Source organism: Liolophura sinensis, chromosome 10 (genome assembly GCF_032854445.1).
Source record: "Liolophura sinensis isolate JHLJ2023 chromosome 10, CUHK_Ljap_v2, whole genome shotgun sequence".
Classification (NCBI taxonomy): Eukaryota; Metazoa; Mollusca; class Polyplacophora; order Chitonida; family Chitonidae; genus Liolophura; species Liolophura sinensis.
The window spans coordinates 32,301,230-32,320,571 of record NC_088304.1 but is presented as its reverse complement, the minus strand read 5'-3'; the positions used below and the strand labels follow the sequence as shown (position 1 = coordinate 32,320,571).

General features: G+C 40.3%; 1 protein-coding gene across 1 annotated transcript in view; it reads right to left on the bottom strand.

The window, feature by feature from the left end:
* LOC135476140 (syntaxin) overlaps window positions 1–19,342 on the bottom strand; it is a 50,312-nt gene that overhangs the window by 21,058 nt on the left and 9,912 nt on the right. Inside the window, exons 2-3 of the mRNA XM_064756060.1 lie at window positions 14,656–14,742; window positions 1,895–1,994 (exon numbers count right to left, since the gene is read on the bottom strand). Of these exons, the coding sequence (XP_064612130.1) occupies window positions 1,895–1,994; window positions 14,656–14,742 (187 nt within the window). The remainder of the gene's footprint in view (window positions 1–1,894; window positions 1,995–14,655; window positions 14,743–19,342) is intronic.

The window sequence follows — 19,342 nt, the reverse complement described above, 5'->3', positions numbered from 1 at the left end:
CAGCGTACCCAGACGGATGCGTGGCGTGAGATCATCCTCTTCTATCTGCTCGGCGCTACTGTCGCGTCGCTTCTTGCCGCTTATAGCAATGGTGAGCGAAATACAGACAAGTATCCACATTAATCAATAGAGTGTGGCCATATATGGAGCTGGGGGTATTGTGGATGGGCAGAAATCAATTTCAGCTTGGGGTTAAGGCTCTACAGTGAATGAAAAGTGTTACATTAACAATTCCTGGAGAAACAGCGCGTTTTGCAAAAATGCAGAGGAATTTATTCCATGGCAATCTCAGCACCTGTCAGGCTTAAAGTTCTATCTATGCAACTGTGTGCAGACATGTGCAACTGCATACTGCCACATACTACATCAGCTCAAGGCAGGCAGGAGGCATGGGAGTCAACCCCAATGTCTTGATGCCTCACCCCCGAGTCTGAAACCCATCTGTACAGCGTGCAAACAGACAGGCCCATCAGTTAATCAGCGTAATTGGTGGCAGCATTCAATATGCATTCAATTTTAACACAGTGGATCAGCATTGCCATCCCTGGCTGCAGGGCCTGCTGAGTGACTAGACTGGGACCAAGCCAACAATCCATGCTTCACTTCACAGCACTGTAATATAACAGCACAGACACACACAGTCACTGTCCAGTACAGTATCTGCCCTCTCGGGGACATGCTCGATTGGGACAACAGATTCAAAGAGATTCCTCTCCTCTAGAGGTTCCCTTTCATGAGAAACCAGTTCTAACATGCACACAGCTTATATATGTATTTCTTTATTCATATGATTCTCGGTCAACCCAATAATCACTCTTAACTTGGATTGGTAAGGGGTTCCTGGGTCATTGCGCCACGCTGGCATTTTTCATTGTAACAGTAAAGTTCAGCTCATGCTGGCTTGCTCTCCAGCCATACGAGGGAAGATCTGCAAGCTACCTGCGGATGGCCATGCGCTTCCCTTGTGCTCTGCCTGGTTTATTCCTGTCATAATGCTGGCTGCTGTCGTGCAACTAAAATATTCTTAAGTACGACGTAAAACACCAATCTAATAAATGAAATAAAATCAGTGTAACAGCCAGAAATGAGTTCCTCAAATTTTTCATGAAATTATTGTTGCTTGCACAAATCTGCTAGTGTACTTTCTTTTGGAGAACTTTTACTTTTTGTTCGCCACGACATGGCTGAAATATGCCGATGTGGCGTTAAGTCATAATCATTCATTCATTCACTTTTTGCGTTCAGAAGCTTAGTTATCATGTAATTATTAAACGATATCAAATATATATCAATCCTATAATGAGCTTCACTAACACGGAAATGTCCCCTAAAAGCAGCGTTGTAAGGACAGAGATCTGTATTGTCACCAAGGCCTAATAACAAGTGTGCGGAATTAATAAATTGTCTGTCCTACACGGAATTGAACTCACACTTCATGTGTTAGGTTAAGCTGCTTAACCTGAGGGTTTTCTTTTTCGCTTCTATGGCAGATTACTTCGCTATCATCACAATCACAGGGAAAACACAACTAAAGGATTCTGCAAATGTACATGTGCACATGTATGCCAGCACTTTGCCAAGATTGTCCTTTTTTTGTATTTTTGGCCATCATATTACTGTAATTTTCGATCTTCCTGTCAGCAGTCGGCTGCTTCCTGTTTTGAGCATGTGGGCACAACCAATTGAAAATCAAACATTAGGAAGTTCCGCCCTAACGGCGACTTAAACTCTCTCGCACAATGGCTACTCCTGTTCCTGTGCAAGATCTGGAATTAAATCTCGCTTGTTATATATGTGTTGGTGTGGGATTGTAAACTTGTCCTTTTTCTCAAAGAAAATATTGTTACAATCAGAGTTTTAAGAATTGTTGACTTTTGCTTCAATGCATACTTACTCTCATCTGTGTGGGGAGCTGACAAGATGGCACTGTGCTTTTTCTTCACTTCGTCTACATTAGATGCTATCTTATTTATCATCTCTCGTATCTCTTCCACCTGAAACGAAACAGGAATAACATTCATTTTCTCTGTTATTTTATTTCCAACACTTAATACTAATATCATTTACATGTAAAACAGCTGTTAATGGTTTCAGTTCACATGTGCTCATTGTCAGACAGCTGACAACCCATGACTCTGGAACCAATGACAAATAAATACTATATATTCAGGGACAGTCTGTTTTCAACCCCAAAGCTGAGCCCAAGTTGTTTATGTGTTTTTTTTTTGTTTTTTTTTTAATGTGAAAACGAATGTATACACAGTGGCCAAATTTGTATTCGAACACTTCGAAATCACTCAGATTCTCTCTTTGGCCATCTAATATCCTGGGCTGACGCGGGACCCTCACCTAATAGACGATGATAGTCGTTCCCCTCTTGTCAAATCTGCACCCCTATGGTGAAGATCCACGCTTCGCCCCTGTGCTGGAGTGCCATTTACCAATTGGCTTTCGTACTTCTCAGAGATACTGTAGTGTCACTTATCAATTGGCTTTCATACTGCTCAGAGATACTGGAGAGCCATTTTTTCAATTGGCTTTCATACTGCTCAGAGATACTGGAGAGTCATTTATCAATTGGCTTTCAAACTGTTCAGAGATACTGGAGAGTCATTTATCAATTGGCTTTCATACTGCTCAGAGATATGGGAGAGTCATTTATCCATTGGCTTTCATACTGCTCAGAGATACAGGAGAGTCATTTATCCATTGGCTTTCATACTGCTCAGAGATATGGGAGAGTCATTTATCCATTGGCTTTCATACTGCTCAGTAATACTGGAGAATCATTTATCAATTGGCCTTCATACCACTCAGAGATACTGGAGTCATTTATCCATTGGCTTTCATACTGCTCAGATATACGGGAGAGTCATTTATCAATCTGCTTTCATACTGCTCAGAGATACTTGAGTCATTTATCAATTGGCTTTCATACCACTCAGAGATACTAGAGAGTCATTTATCAATTGGCTTTCATACTGCTCAGAGATACGGGAGAGTCATTTATCAATTGCCCTTCATACTGCTCAGAGATACTGGAGAGTCATTTATCAATCTGCTTTCATACTGCTCAGAGATATGGGAGAGTCATTTATCAATTGGCTTTCATACCGCTCAGACACTGGTGAGTCATTTATCAATTGGCTTTCACACCGCTCAGAGATACTGGAGAGTCATTTATCAATCTGCTTTCATACTGCTCAGAGATACTTGAGTCATTTATCAATCTGCTTTCATACTGCTCAGAGATACTTGAGTCATTTATCAATCTGCTTTCATACTGCTCAGAGATACTTGAGTCATTTATCAATCTGCTTTCATACTGCTCAGAGATACTTGAGTCATTTATCAATCTGCTTTCATACTGCTCAGAGATACTGCAGAGTTATTTATCAATCTGCTTTCATACTGCTCAGAGATACTTGAGTCATATATCAATTGGCTCTCATACTGCTCAGAAATACTTGACTCATTTATAAATTGGCTCTCATACTGCTCAGAAATACTTGAGTCATTTACCAATTGGCTCTCATACTGCTCAGAAATACTTGAGTCATTTACCAATTGGCTCTCATACTGCTCAGAGATACTGGAGAATCATTTACATGTGTACTCATGCTACTCAGGTACACCAGAGTATCAGTTACAATTAGACTTTCATACTGCTCAAAGAAACATTAGTGTCATTTATTGTTTGACTTTCACATTGCTCCGAGGTACATGTGCCAGAATGTTATTTATAAATTGGCTTTTCATATGCATTACTAACAGCAGCTAAAGCATCATTTATAAAGTACATGTTCATGTGAATGTACTTTCCTATTAGTTGTGTGCTTGAATATCGTGTACCAACTGGCACAAATGAACTGATGGAATTATTAAAAGGCCACCATTTTTTCCTTGAGTGCAATAATACAGTGGTATTGAATTTTGCAATCGTTTACACACATGTATTTATGTTGCATTTCCCTTCTAAGAGGTAGCGATCTCCAGTTCAAGTAATGTGCATACATAGGGGACTGCAACTGAGCAAGCAAAAACATTGAAGTATTTAATTAAAAGTTTAAAACTACACTTGAAACATAGAGTTTGCATTCTTGCGGACACTAGATTTGAGCCCTTGACCCCATTAGCACAGAGCTGCAAGTAACTCTGACAGCCACTTGGCCCCACAGGGTCCTAAGAGGGGAACGTCCATTAGGATGCCACATGAACACCCCCCATTCATCACCAATAGCCAAGCAGACAATCGAGTTAAAGCAGAGAGAGGCATGGCACTGCTGTAAACGCCACCCCATAATTTGCTGTTTTCCCAGGGCTGAGTGTGAAACTGTATACAGTTAAAGGTCACAGCATTATAACATGGCTATTTACAAGAGAAAGGTTAATAGTGCTGAAGCGGGAGTCCTGGCACAATTTGTGGGTGCAGCTGCCTGGTCTTGAAGCCCATATACAGCTACCACTTTGTATCAGTGTGTAATTTTCAATATAAACATGTTTGCCTGCTTGTATGTTATGTTTTACACAGACCACAAAATTGCCCCAAATATTAATTCAGTGAGACCATAGGAGAGCTATTCCTTTCACACACTGTTTATAAATAGCTACCCAAGGAAATGTAGCCAAAAATCAGGAACTTTCTTCAAGCTGGGCTTTACCTATACACGTATTTGTTTTATTTATTTGACTGATGTTTAAAGCTATACCCAAAAATTTTCCCATTACCAGAGAGCACAGTTAAGTCACTGGTATACTTTCCCATCTGTGACCTAAAAATTTTCATGTTATATATTAGAGGAAGACAAGTGATCTTTAGAGAATGCAAAACTGTGTGAACTGACCCACAAGGGCTGTCTGACACTTACTGTTACCAAGGTCCCACAAATAATGAGATGGGAAAAAGAAAAATTCAATGTCTAAGGTTGGTATTGAACCCACACCTCTGCTATCAGCCAGCCATTTGCAGCTGTTCACCCACACGGATACACTATACACCTGTATGTACACCCTGATCCCCCTGCATTTGATTTATTTCTTTGATTAGTGTTTTACTGCATACATAAAAATATTTTACTTACATTGTAAGCCATATGATCGGAGGAAACCGTGTAGAGCCCTAAGGAACCCCAACACCCTACACAGGTTGCTGCCCGACCTTCTCCCGTATGGCTGGAGAGGAGGGCAGCATGAGCTGGTCTTGAACTTGAACAGAGACTGCACTGGTGAGAGGTTCATGTGTAATTGCACCATGCTGGCACATTATTCATCTTGACCACAGAGCCATCCTCCAACCCCTCCCCCCCCCCCCCCCCCCGCCCAATCCATTTGATTTTGTGACCGGTTTACAGGTGGCGAAAGGCTGGGCGAAGGGAGAGGCTGAAAATATGGGGTGCTCAGGATAAACAGCAGACATTTGACAAGTTACTGATAACCTTTTCCATGTCTGACATATAAATCATATTAGATTGTGCAAAGGGTCCAACAAAGATTATCAACCATTTCCTGTAATCGGCACCCTTCTAATGAGGGTGGATGAATCTACAAATTCTGTCCCTGTCCAAAGCTGGAATAGAACCTGTACCTCATTCACCTTGACCTCCACAATACGGTTGAAATATTGCTGATGTGGCAGTAAGCCATCATCATTCATTCATTCATTCAACCCACATCAAACTCACTGAGCCATCTACCACCAAAACTTGCTCAGTCATGTCCCACCTCCCAAATCAATGTATTTAGTTATTTGAATGGTGTTTTATGCCGTACTCAAGAGTATTTCACTTACATGGTGGCTGACAGCATTATGGTGGGAGGAAACTGGGAAGAACCCGGGGCAAACCCATGACTATCAGCAGGTTGCTGCACACCTTCCAGCGTATGAAATGAGAGAAAGCCAGCATAAGCTGGACTTGAACTCACAGTGCCCTCATTAGTGAGAGGCTCCATGATCATCGTGCCCCACTGGCTATTAACCACCTCGGCTACCGAGGCCAGCCTCCCAAATCATATATAAGCAAAAGCTCTAATTATTGTCCTGTCATCCACATCAAAGAAAAGGGTTAATTTCCCAGCAAATTTCTTAATGGAATGAATTCATTTCTGGAGGACATTCTCCACACATTATAAAATAATTTTAATACAGACATTTGCTGAGCGTTGTGCAGTAATGTTCATACCAAAATCACTACACACTTATGTTTTGTGCCTTTGAAATTAGGCTCCATGAAAAACAATTCCTAGACACCATTAATGAACTTGACTTGATAGAGGTCAGAGGTTAACTGAGCTCAGGGGTCAGAGGTCAGGGTAGGTGAGGTCAAGCATGGGGGGGGGGGGGGGGATGGGGGGTGAGACTACTTTCTTTCATGTTCAGGAGAGGTTTCTTACACTGAGCTGTGTAATCAATACCTACACTGTACATGTAAGCTGTGCAGAGCCTGAGCGGTGTGGAGAGAGCAGAGAAAGTAAATTCTCTGTGTCTATAGGATCAGATTGGGTGTACATGTACTAGTGTGTACTCATTATATAAGGACTTGGGAAATCAGACTGAGCTTGGGTTTACATGGATTGCTGTATATAAAATGACTAGAGAATTCAGAATGTTTGATAGATACAGTTACATGTACAGTGTACTTTAAATTATACACATGTACATTATCATGATATACTGTAGTGGTTCGAATTACACGTATTGTTGATATGGTGCAAAACCATTGGCATCCATCTTTCCACTCATTTTGATTACCATTATCAATGTACATATAGTGGGGCGGATACATTAACTTGTGCTAGCGCAGAACAATGACATTTGTGGCTGCGCAAGGTTTCCTCTCACCACAATGCTGGCCATGAATGAATAAGTGAAACATCCTTGAGTAAAGCGCAAAACTCCCGATAAAAAATAAATGTACATGTACATCTCTATATGACTGGACATCTGAAGGCTACTATATACATGTACTGTGTGCTTGTCCTGATATGGTTAAATTATTGTTAACGTGGAGCAAAAGTATTATCAATCATTCTTATTACCATTTTCAATGTACATCAATAAGACTGGACATCCGATCACTATATGAAACATGTACACGGATATGCATGGAGCAATACTGTGAATTCATTCACTGATTCATTCATTCTATAACTCAACATGTATTAATGTGTATGAATGTCGGTATGATTTACTTATTTATTTATCTACTTGGTGCTTTAATCTGTACTCAAGAGTATTTCACTTATACAATGGTGGCAAGCATTACGGTGGTAGGAAACCTGGCAGAGCCCTGGGGGGAAACCCATGACCATCCGCCATGCCTCGAGAGGCCGGAGAGGAAGCCAGCATGATCTGGAGTCGAACTCAGTGACTGCATTAGTGGGAGGCTCCAGAGTCATTACGCAACGCTACTGATCAGCATGTATTAACATATATGAATGACTATATGAAGTCCCCAAGGCCTCAGTCTGGACGTAATGATCAGCATGTATTAACATGTATGAGTGTCTTTATGAAGCCCCCAGGACCTCAGTCTGGACGTAATGATCAGCATGTATTAACATGCATGAGTGTCTTTATGAAGCCCCCAGGACCTCAGTCTGGACGTAATGATCAGCATGTATTAACATGTATGAGTGTCTTTATGAAGCCCCCAGGACCTCAGACTGGACGTAATGATCAGCATGTATTAACATGTATGAGTGTCTTTATGAAGCCCCCAGGACCTCAGTCTGGACGTAATGATCAGCATGTATTAACATGTACAAGTGTCTTTATGAAGCCCCCAGGACCTCAGTCTGGACGTAATGATCAGCATGTATTAACATGTATGAGTGTCTTTATGAAGCCCCCAGGACCTCGGTCTGGACGTAATGATCAGCATGTACTAATGTCTGTATGAAGACCCAGGACCTCAGTCTGGATGTAATGATCAGCATGTATTAATGTCTGTATGAAGACCCAGGACCTCAGTCTGGACGTTATGATCAGCATGTATTAATGTCTGTATGAAGACCCAGGACCTCAGTTTGGACGTTATGATCAGCATGTATTAATGTCCTAATGAAGACCCAGGAACTCAGTCTGGATGTAATGATCAGCATGTAATAATGTCTGTAAGAAGACCCAGCACCTCAGTCTGGATGTTATGATCAGCAATAACCTAATACCATGGCCCTGCCATGCTGAAGTTAGCGTGGTAATCATGCTGCTAGGATTGCACACAATGAGCTAACAAAAAAAAAAGCGGAAAAAAACGGATCGATCAATGAAGACGGCTCTTTTACATCACGGAGGTGTGACGTAAATGGGGCAGCTCTATGGGGTCAAGGTCATTCGTTTCCGTGTGAAGGGATTGAGCTAGCTAGCTAGCGTAATCATGGCTGTGCTTAATCACACAGCTTGGTTGGAGCGTACATGAGAAACGACCATGTACCAGTCACAGGGAATGTTGATTATAGAGCTCAATGCAACATGATAATTGTAAGAAATCTCATAGCCTGTTTTTTCTCCTAATCAATGGCTTGTACGCATACTTTCTTTTGCGCACATGGAGCAACCCTGCAGCAGATCAGTGCATTCAAATTCAAAAGCCTACGGCCACTCCATTACTGTTTGGAAATGTCTTCAATGAGTTAATAATAACACTAGTTTTATTCTTTATTTATCTGTCTGACATACAATGTACATGTATATTCATTTGACTGTTGTTTAAATTAGCTCAAGAATGACTGACTTACACAATTTTGGACAGTTTTACGGTAGCGGGAAACTAATGTGCTCAGGGTAATACAACAAACTTTGGCAAGTAACTGTATTTATTTATTTACTTATTTGATAGGTGTTTTACACCGTACTGAAGAATATTTCACTTATACGACGGCAGCCAGCATTATGGTGGAAGGAAACCGGGCTGCAAAGAATGCAAGTAACTGCAGAACATTCCCTTGTGTGATTTGCAAATTTGTACGCCCTAATGGTGGAAGACAAGTGGACCTGAATGAATGTTAAAAAGTGCTATCTGCTGTCATCAGTTGATTAAGCTGTCATAGACTTAACAGCACAATGTGAAGAAGCAATGTTTATCAGCTCTGTTTAATGTACACAATAATGATGTAAGTAGCGTAAATCTGTATGAACATGTGCATACATGTAATATGGCTAAGATAACATTTGGATCAAAACTCTAACAACTATTACATGTTCATTTATTTATTTAAATATTGGATTGGTGTTTTACGCGGTACTCAAGAATATTTCACTTATGCGACGGCAGCTGGCATTATGGTGGGAGGAAACCAGGCAGAGCCCGGAGGAAACCCACCAGGTTGCTGGTAGACGTTCCCACGTATGGCCGGAGAGGAAACCAGCATGAGCTGGACTTGAACTCACAGTGACAGCACTGGTGTCTGTTACATGCATATAAGTACATGTATCTATATCTAGAGTAAATGTATTTTTAATCACTGTAAAAAATGTTTGTGAAATTTGTAATATAGAAGCTCATGATATTTGCTCCAGCAGTTATACTGTTCTCTGGGGTCTCTACAGGTTCTCTCAATCTGGGGTCTTTGCAGGTTCTCTCAATCTGGGGTCTCTACAGGTTCTCTCAATTTAGTTACTACACATATGTCCCAGCTGTCAGCAGGCTGCTTGTTGCACATACATATCCTTGTCTGGAGCTGTCAGTAATATTAGATATACACAGATAACCCCAAGCAGACAGGCATCCCGGAAAATGCCATCAGACAAAAGCATACACTGTATATTATATATACTGATATATAAGTTCTGCCCTCAAGAGGACAGATTGGCCATAGCACTGATTGATTTTTCCACAGCTCGTTGGCCAGTACATACTGTGCATGTACTCCAGAATGCCTGTATATGGAAATCGTCCAACTCTTCACTAAGTCCACTTGCCCCTATCCAACTGCTTCAATCAGTCAGCTTGTCGCCTGCAGCTTACAGCTTGAGATCCTTACCAGATTTAAGCCTCTGGAACTGTTAAGTTTGCTCAAAGATGTTGGCTAAGGCCTTTAAAAGTGTGAAAAGAGATCTGGCTGTCATGTTATTTGATTTCACTGTTTGATTGGTGTTTTACAAGAACACTGCTCTTAAAATGTGGTGACCAGCCTTGTGGCAGGAGAGAACTGCACTTAAAATGTGGCGATCAGCCTTGTAGCAGGAGAGAACTGCACTTAAAATGTGGTGATCAGCCTTGTAGCAGGAGAGAACTGCACTTAAAATGTGGTGATCAGACTTGTGGTGGGAGGAAACTGCACTTAAAATGTGGTGATCAGCCTTGTGGTGGGAGGAAACTGCACTTAAAATGTGGTGACCAGAGGAAACCAAGTGCAGGGCAAACCCACGACCATCTCAAGGCTGCTGGTTAGGGTGTGTCTTTCATAGCATTCCATTAAGACCTCCAACATACATGCACATGTACATATACTTTTTAAGGTTTGAACACGTCCAGTGACTGGTTTGATTTATTTAATTTTTTTATTTGATTGGTGTCCATAATCAAGCATGTATCCTCTTGTTGGAGGAAACTGTGTACTTACAGTACATATAATACACATTGTAACTGCTCCATTCTATTAACAATACAATATTTACTGTAAGCCTGTAATATAAGGCTACAAGCGCATGTATGCAAACATCTTAGCATTGCCACCACAACTGGGATCTGGAAAAGCGATTGTCAGCTTGTGATTTAAATACTTTACATTTCAATCAACTCAAGAAATGGCCATCGAGCAACCAGAAAATGGTTTCAGCTTTTTATCTGTTCATTCTCTGCTCCATTCATAATTTGATTTCTAATCAGTTCATTTGTATTAAAATTCTCCGTGCACCGCATACTTGCTGTAGATCTCTTAAGCCTCTGGGCTGAGAAAAAAAATGTAATTATTGATTGGTTAACTGATGGAGCCTGCTTGGATGTTTTACACATTGCTGCAAGTTGTACTGCCTTTCTGCAGATTAGCTCATACAGACTGAATGTGCAGTAATGAAGCAAGGGCATATTAATGTGTTCAACTATTCTATCCCCGCTCTATGCTGAATAAAGGAATGAATAAATGAATGCTTGGGGTTTAACATCATACTTAACAATTTTTCAGTCATAAGGAGCCATTAGGAGTGTGTACATATACTGTGTCTTCTTGTCTCAGGGCGCCACTGAAGTATCATGCCCAAGACACTAGACATGACACTCCATCCAGTGACCTTATACTGACACCAGGGCCAACCAGTAGTGTTTCCTTGCTCTAACCTCTCAGAGCTAAGTGCCAGGTGAGGCAGCAAGAAGTACCATTTTTAAAGTCTTCGGTATGACCCAAACGGTATTGATCCTGGGTCTTCCAACTTCAAGGCAGATGCTCTATGGTTCATGCTAATTACCCATAAAAAAGTTGCACTGCACAAATACATGGAAATTATATAAAGCATAATGTACATGAACTAGCACTGATGTCTTTGATTCCAAAAGTTTAATGTCATTTTCACTCCTATAAATAGGCCAGTTTCAAAGCTGAGATACACATGGACATATGCAGTGCTGCCTCACTAGAAAACCATTCTAAGGCACCAGACATGATACCTCACATATAAACCAGTACACTGGCAGTGAGGTTTAGGGTCACTTTCACATGAACCCACCTATCATAACACCACAGTCACTTCATGTAGCTGGCCAGTTCCACATAGATAATCCACCTATGTGTATATCCCTGTAGGCTGCCTCATCGGAAAGTCATTCTGAAGGCAATATACACAACGATGACTCCTTTAGCTCAGATTCTGTACAATGGGCTAACTTGGGCCTGCTTGCAAAAGGAGATTGTCGACCCTACAATTAAGTTTACAACTGATCGTAAAAATATACTGCTCCACTTGTACAAAGGAATTGTGAAGTGATTGTAATTTTTAGAAATTACAATCAAGTTTGTAGGCCATACTTGACTCATAAAGATGGCCCATGCAAATGTGCCAGTCATTCTCCTTTTTTCCCTCCATTTTCTAAAGAGTTTCATCATGATGATTCAGCAGCTAAATATAGGTATTAAAACACATGTCACATACATGTACAAGTACACTGTGCGGATATTATGTAATTACATTTTCCTCACCCTGGATTTCATGGATATTAAATCCTGCTTTGATCTATTATTATGACATGTTTTTTTGAATACAATGGTTACATAATGATACCATTATATGTAGTGTATATGATGGGATCTGAAACAGAGTGTTAGATCAAAACTACATGTACATGTACCATCCCACATGACTGCATGAGATACATGGACTTGTAGATACATGTACACTGTACATATATACATGTAAATGTATGTAACAGCCATTCATTTTTACTTATATATATTCTGTGTTTGATCACGCATGACATCTACATGTATGTATTCATTCATGCACATGTAGCCCTGTCTCCTCTCTTATCTCTCACAGACAAACACTCATCTAGCAAACTAAGCTCAATGAGTCTCCTTCCTGGAGACAGGGGCTGATGGAGTGGGATAAATGAGGGGGATGGAGGGATAAGCCCAAACAAGTCCTGCATGTACATGTAGCCAGTGTGAGACAAGGTTCAGGGGACACAGTGAGAGTTTTTACACTCTGTCTGTCCTCCGGAGACTTACGGCTGTGTTTGCCTTGTTCAGATGACTCAATAATAACCCTATTAATGTATCATGTATGGGATCAATACAGCATTCCAATACATCACCAGTGTAAGCATGCTCTGTATACTGATGCATACAGACATGTATACGTGTCTTCACTCTTTGATTTTCTCTATTTAATAGTAAAACATCTAGGCGAAATTTCCGATATACCCTAATTCTTCGACCTTTTCAACCACCACTGCGAGAAATATCTGGACATGTTCTGCAAGAACTATGGAATGTAGAGAACAAATCTGCAGTTTTATGGAGCTTGCATATTTAGTGAAACAAACTATTTTCATAATAATTGCATAACAGGAATGGGATGAAAAAGAGGAAACTACACACGATACTCATAATTTTGACATTTTTGGCATTTCAGAATTAAATTCTGAACATTTTTCTGATGCATTTTTGTACAAATAAAGAGGAATTGCTCCCAAAAGAGGACAAACCTACTGCCTGTTACACAGAATAAATTCCACTGAAGAAAGTGCTTCAGAGGCCAAAAAGCTGAAGATTTATAGTGTATGTATAAATATATTCATGAGCGATGAAAATGTGTCTGCGCATTCAAGCAGACAAAAGCACAGTTATACACATGTATATACCATAGTGGAATACACAACACTTGTATATTGTTTTCCGACCATGATCAGCATGAACATACTGTATATCTGCAATTCCAATTGGGGTCAGAAAATCTGAAGTCCTAAATACAGGCCATTCTACACAAAGCCTAAAAACCTGCGACCAGGTCATAGCACCCACTGATGAACGCTTAATGAAAGGTTCAGGCTGTTTCTGCCACCCCAGTGAACTGTCCACAGTTTGGCCACACAAGACTGCCATGAGATATCAATACAGCTGACTAGAGAGTTTACATGCAGATTCAGCCTCCACATGTGTAACGTTAGCTAGTGGGATCATATCCACCGTCACGCCATCTTCTGACCAGCCAATCAGAACGGGCCAAGGTGAACGGGGCAAATCAAGCCGGCCGATCAATATCGCAAACCAATTAAATGGCTTGAAAACAAGTGTAACTATCAATAGGGTTTTGATAACTGCTGACAATTGGATAGAGATCAGAGAGTGACGTAGCTGATACATTGCTGAGGCAAAGTTGGTAGTGAGGAAATGGTTGCTGAGAAGAATAGCTATACAAGGGGCTCTTCAAAATCCTTTACATATATATATATATATATATATATATATATATATATATATATATATATCCACACACATATTAATGGACATACAGGTACCATCATTTCCCATTCTTTTCCTGATCCTTTCAAAAATGGCCATTTTGAAGATCCTACTTTCAGTATGTAATTTAAAAGCACATGTAATGCTACCTCAGGCCATGTCACTTTATAAGGAGCTCAATTAATTACCTGAGCTCTATACGTTTTCTGCAGAAGAGCCTAACAAGGAGCATATCTAATTACCAGAGCTCCTTACATACACTCCAGGACGACCAAACAAGGAGCTCTTCAAGCACAAAATTTACAATGGATGTTAATTCTATTGTACTCCTCGAGATGGTGAGCCACTTTCTCAGATTTTCTTCCACTTGAGTGCAATTCACCAAGCTGTGGACTTTCTCAAATTTAAATTCTACTTCTAACAGTCTAGCACAGGCAAAACAAAAAAGATTTCCACATTAGTCTGCTCTGGGCGCTTCTAAAGGTAAATGGAAACAGTTATAAACCAGGTTACGCAATGATTAAGCAGAAGTGCTGATTTGAATGTGTGACGCATATTTAATGTACTGAAAGCAAATTTCTACATTATACATACATGAACAGCCCTAAGGCCTTCACAGAGAAATCGGCACTAATTTTCTGTTTCACACTACCATTTGGACGAGTACCTGGCTAACTCTGTAAAGTTCGACAAAACAGCTTGTTCTGTTGGGCGCGAAATTGTGATTTACAGACAGGTTTTTCAAATTTAATGTCTTACCTGTTCGAAGAACTCCTCCATGAACCCACTGCTGTCCACATTAACAGCAACATCATCGGCCCCCACATCATCGTCATCACTCTGGGCCTGTGCAGGATGAGAACAGAGAAAGAGAGAGAGATAAACTTATTGACTCAACTGTCTTAAACTGTACTCCAAACTATCTCACCTATGTACACTAGTGTCTGGAGAACAACATCGGCCATTGGCAAGTTCCTGACGAACTTTTCCACATCAAGCAAGCTTGCAAATGAAATAACTATTTGAGTGGGGCCTGACAATGTGCCAGGTACCAATGATTTTGTGCCTGACATTTAAAATTTTATACCAGACATTTTTTTTCTGGTTTTTAAGGAGATATTAAATGTGGACCACAGACAGACAAAACAGAAGAAATGTATAATAAGATCTTTGCTTGAGTTGATTTCTAGCCTTACCCAAGGGACTAAATTTTGTACACAACAGACTAAATGTCTTAATTCTGCTCTAAATGGCAAATTCCTATTTGATCTGATATTGTTACGTCTACGTCACACAGCTAAATCTTACCACTAATCAAACGAGCATGCAAAATCAGTGGACTACAAGCAGCGCCCTGTGTGATGTCACTTCCACACACTTTACAGATTAACTATGTTTTGGCCCTGTTTTGTTTTAACTGCATAAAAGAGTGCATGGTATCAGGACATTTATTTACTTCTTTACTTATTTGATAGGTGTTTATACTATAGAATATTTCACTTATACGACGGTGGCCAGCGTTATGGTGGGAGGAAACCGGGCAGAGCCCCGGGGGAAACCCACAGGTTGCTACTAGGATACTGAATGGAAGCCAAGACACCATCCCTTTTTGATACTTCATGACCCAGTTTATTCTTAAGAGACCGAGTTTATTGTTAAGAGCCCAAGTAATGTGTGGATATGCAGAGGCTAAGTAACAGAAACTGGACCATGTGTAACGCTGTATTGGCCAATCAACCCGGTAAAGTTTTTAATTTGTTTCAGAAAGGCTAGCTCTATGATATCTCGCACTCAGGAACATGAATAAAACCATACTCATAACAGTGGAATGTTCTTGTATTGAACCATGATCACGAATGTATCATCACGAGTAGATACAGTCCATCTAGATCGATGGACATTCATCGTAACATGGAGTCCATCGCCACCTCTCAAAAAACATGGTGCGGATTTCAAACTCTCATCTTCTTTCAACTAATGACAGTCCAACTCACATCCTCTGCTCATTTAACCTGTAATTTTCCAGTGGAATCTCTAATACTCTCCTCTTAATTTACTATTCACACCAATGAAACAAATTCACTCGCTGCTTTGTGGTCACTGACTGCTAGAGTTGTGGTGAAAACTTCACTGCAGGCAGCCATTTTGAAGTGTCACGTGACATACTTTTGGGTTTAAAATGCAACCAAATGAGTTTTGGTTTTGAAATCTTCCAGAAAACTATTATATTTCCCTTGCCATCCGCAAGACCAATGTTAACCTTCGTAATTCAAACAAAAAAGGCACAAAACATGAACTTTGGGTGCTTTCAGCAGGAGACACAAGAAAAGTGCCTGAGATGTGAGTTGGTATAACTGTGGCATTACTCCAAGAAAATACAACAAAACATTGTGTAGCTCTACCCCGTAGTATTAGTAAAGGTGTAGAGGTAAGTAGACCTATGCCAAACCTAATGTCAGAGCAATCTCAAACTACTTATTTGCAAGCTTGCACATGTGACACTGTACAGTTGTATGTTCCTTATGTTCCACCACTATGACAGGTTGTATAAAGTCGGCTCATCTCACGTGGAAAAGTCTCAGTTAACAAGAGCATCCAGAATAAACCACCCTAACATTTCTACATGTGAAACTGTGTCCCTATAAAGATCATTCCACCACTATGACACAGTGTATAAAGTCAGTTCATCTCACGTAGAAAAGTCTGAACTGCAGAGTAAACGAGAGCATTGGAGTAAATGAGAGCATCAGATTAAACGAAAGCATCCGAGTAAACGAGAGCATTGGAGTAAACGAGAGCATCAGAGTAAATGAGAGCATCGGAGTAAACGAGAGCACTGGAGTAAATGAGAGCACCAGAGTAAATGAAAGCATCGGAGTAAATGAGAGCATCAGAGTAAATGAGAGCATCGGAGTAAAGGAGAACACCAGAGTAAAAGAGAGCATCGGAGTAAATGAGAACATCGGAGTAAATGAAAGCATCAAATTAAACGAGAGCATCGGAGTAAACGAGAGCATCAGAGTAAATGAGAGCATCGGAGTAAACGAGAGCATCAGAGTAAATGAGAGCATCGGAGTAAATGAGAACATCGGAGTAAAGGAGAGCATCAGAGTAAAAGAGAGCATCGGAGTAAATGAGAACATCGGAGTAAATGAGAGCATCGAATTAAACGAGAGCATCGGAGTAAACGAGAGCATCGAAGTAAATGAGAGCATCCGAGTAAACGAGAGCATCCGAGTAAAAGAGAGCATCCGAGTAAATGAGAGCATCCGAGTAAATGAGAGCATCGAATTAAACGAGAGCATCGGAGTAAACGAGAGCATCGAAGTAAATGAGAGCATCGGAGTAAACGAGAGCATCCGAGTAAACGAGAGCATCCGAGTAAATGAGAGCATCGGATTAAACCTCCCTAACTTTTCCATGTGACATTTTGTCCATATATGTACCTTAAAGGCTATTTGCTTTCCAGCATTATGGCATCCGCAAGTACATGCATAAAGTCAATTCATCACACATGGAAAAGTCTCTAGGTATATGGAACACACTTTTCCACATGTGCTCACAGAATGTTTTATAATATTCTACTGGTGAAAAACAGCTGATTTCCAACAAGTTTTATGGGGACAACTCGATTGTCTTCTTCTCCCAAAATATATAGATCTACTCTCTACTTGATCTGAGCTCTTCCAAGGCTTCTGAAACCAGAGTGCGAAAGGCTTTCTTCCTATTCTAGAAGCTACGAATTGGGTTAGTCTATAGTGTATCATCATCTTTACTAAACCACCTAAATCAACACAACATAATATAATATCTATCCCCCTAAAGCAAGGACAAATTACATAACAGTTTTACACATATGGGGGTCAAATTATGGACCTGCCTTAAAATACACGTAAAAGAAGCCCCTTCCCCAGTAAGCTTTCAATCGCACTAATTAAAATTACAGTCATCTGCAGGCAACGACTGAAATGTATATGTATGCATGTACTGTATGCTATCACTGTATCAACATGTAGGTAATATCCCATCTCTCTTAACTTCACTTCTTCAGAATTTGTAAATGTGATATGTTAAAACCTAAAATATATACATATATATATATTTTTTCCTTTACACTTAAATATATTATTATAGCAAACCTTTTCATAAGGCTATGTCCCTGTAACACGCTTGCACACGTGCATTGTTCAAACCAAACAGGGGATGGGAAAGGGGCCATTTCCCTCTAACTTGGTTTGTTTCTCTGTACATACATGTATGTGTAGGGGGTTCCAGCCACCAGCCGGGGTAGGAAGGGGTTGGTAATGGGCCCTCTCCCATGACCTTACTTCTCCTACTGGTTGGAAATGTGGGGACAGAACTATTGGTTTTGTTTTTGCTTTTAGTACGTATGAATATATGTACCTTCACATTTCAGACTACATGATGCTTTATCTTCTTTCATATATATTGATGTATATTTTGATTGGACTCCTATGTTTCCTATATATTGTTTTCTCTATGAAGGCCTTGGGGAAGAACAGTTTCACAGTAAATTGAAAGAGCTTCCTTCAATAAATAAAGATATTATTATTATAAATGGCGTTAAATGCACACTGTCAACTGCTTGCTGACACCAAGGCACGGGAATCAAGACAGTTTCTTGTCAGAGGGTGGGACTGAACCAACTTACTGTACATGTATGCATCATACACCTATGCATCATGGACACCTATGCAATATATATGGGTATGTATCATGGACGCCTATGCAACATGTATGAGTATGCATCATGGACACCTATGCAATATATATGGGTATGTATCATGGACAACTATGCAACATGTATGAGTACGCATCATGGACACCTATGCAACATGTATGAGTACACATCATGGACACCGATGCAACTTGTATGAGTACGCATCATGGACGCCTATGCAACATGTATGAGTATACATCATGGACACCTATGCAACATGTATGAGTATGCATCATGGACACCTATGCAACATGTATGAGTAGGTATCATGGACACCTATGCATCATGAACACCTATGCAACATGAATACCTATGCAACATGTATGAGTATGCATCATGGACACCTTTGCAGCATGTATGAGTAGGTATCATGCACACGTATGCACCATGTATGAGTAGGTATCATGGACACCTATGCATCATGAACACCTATGCATCATGAACACCTATGCAACATGTATGAGTATGAATCATGCATATGTATGTTCCTAACAGAACTATGACAAGCTCAGCCTGCCTTTCTGTAAAATACATGTAGATGTTTGAGGTATATTTACCCTTATGTTTGGGAAATATCTTGGTCAGGTACCAGTAATAGTAGAAAAATGTAACACAGTCATCACAATGTATTTACTCTTATAAGTTTTAAACCAAACATATTTGTAGTTCACCTTTAACTCCTTTAGCCACACTGAATTCACTCAA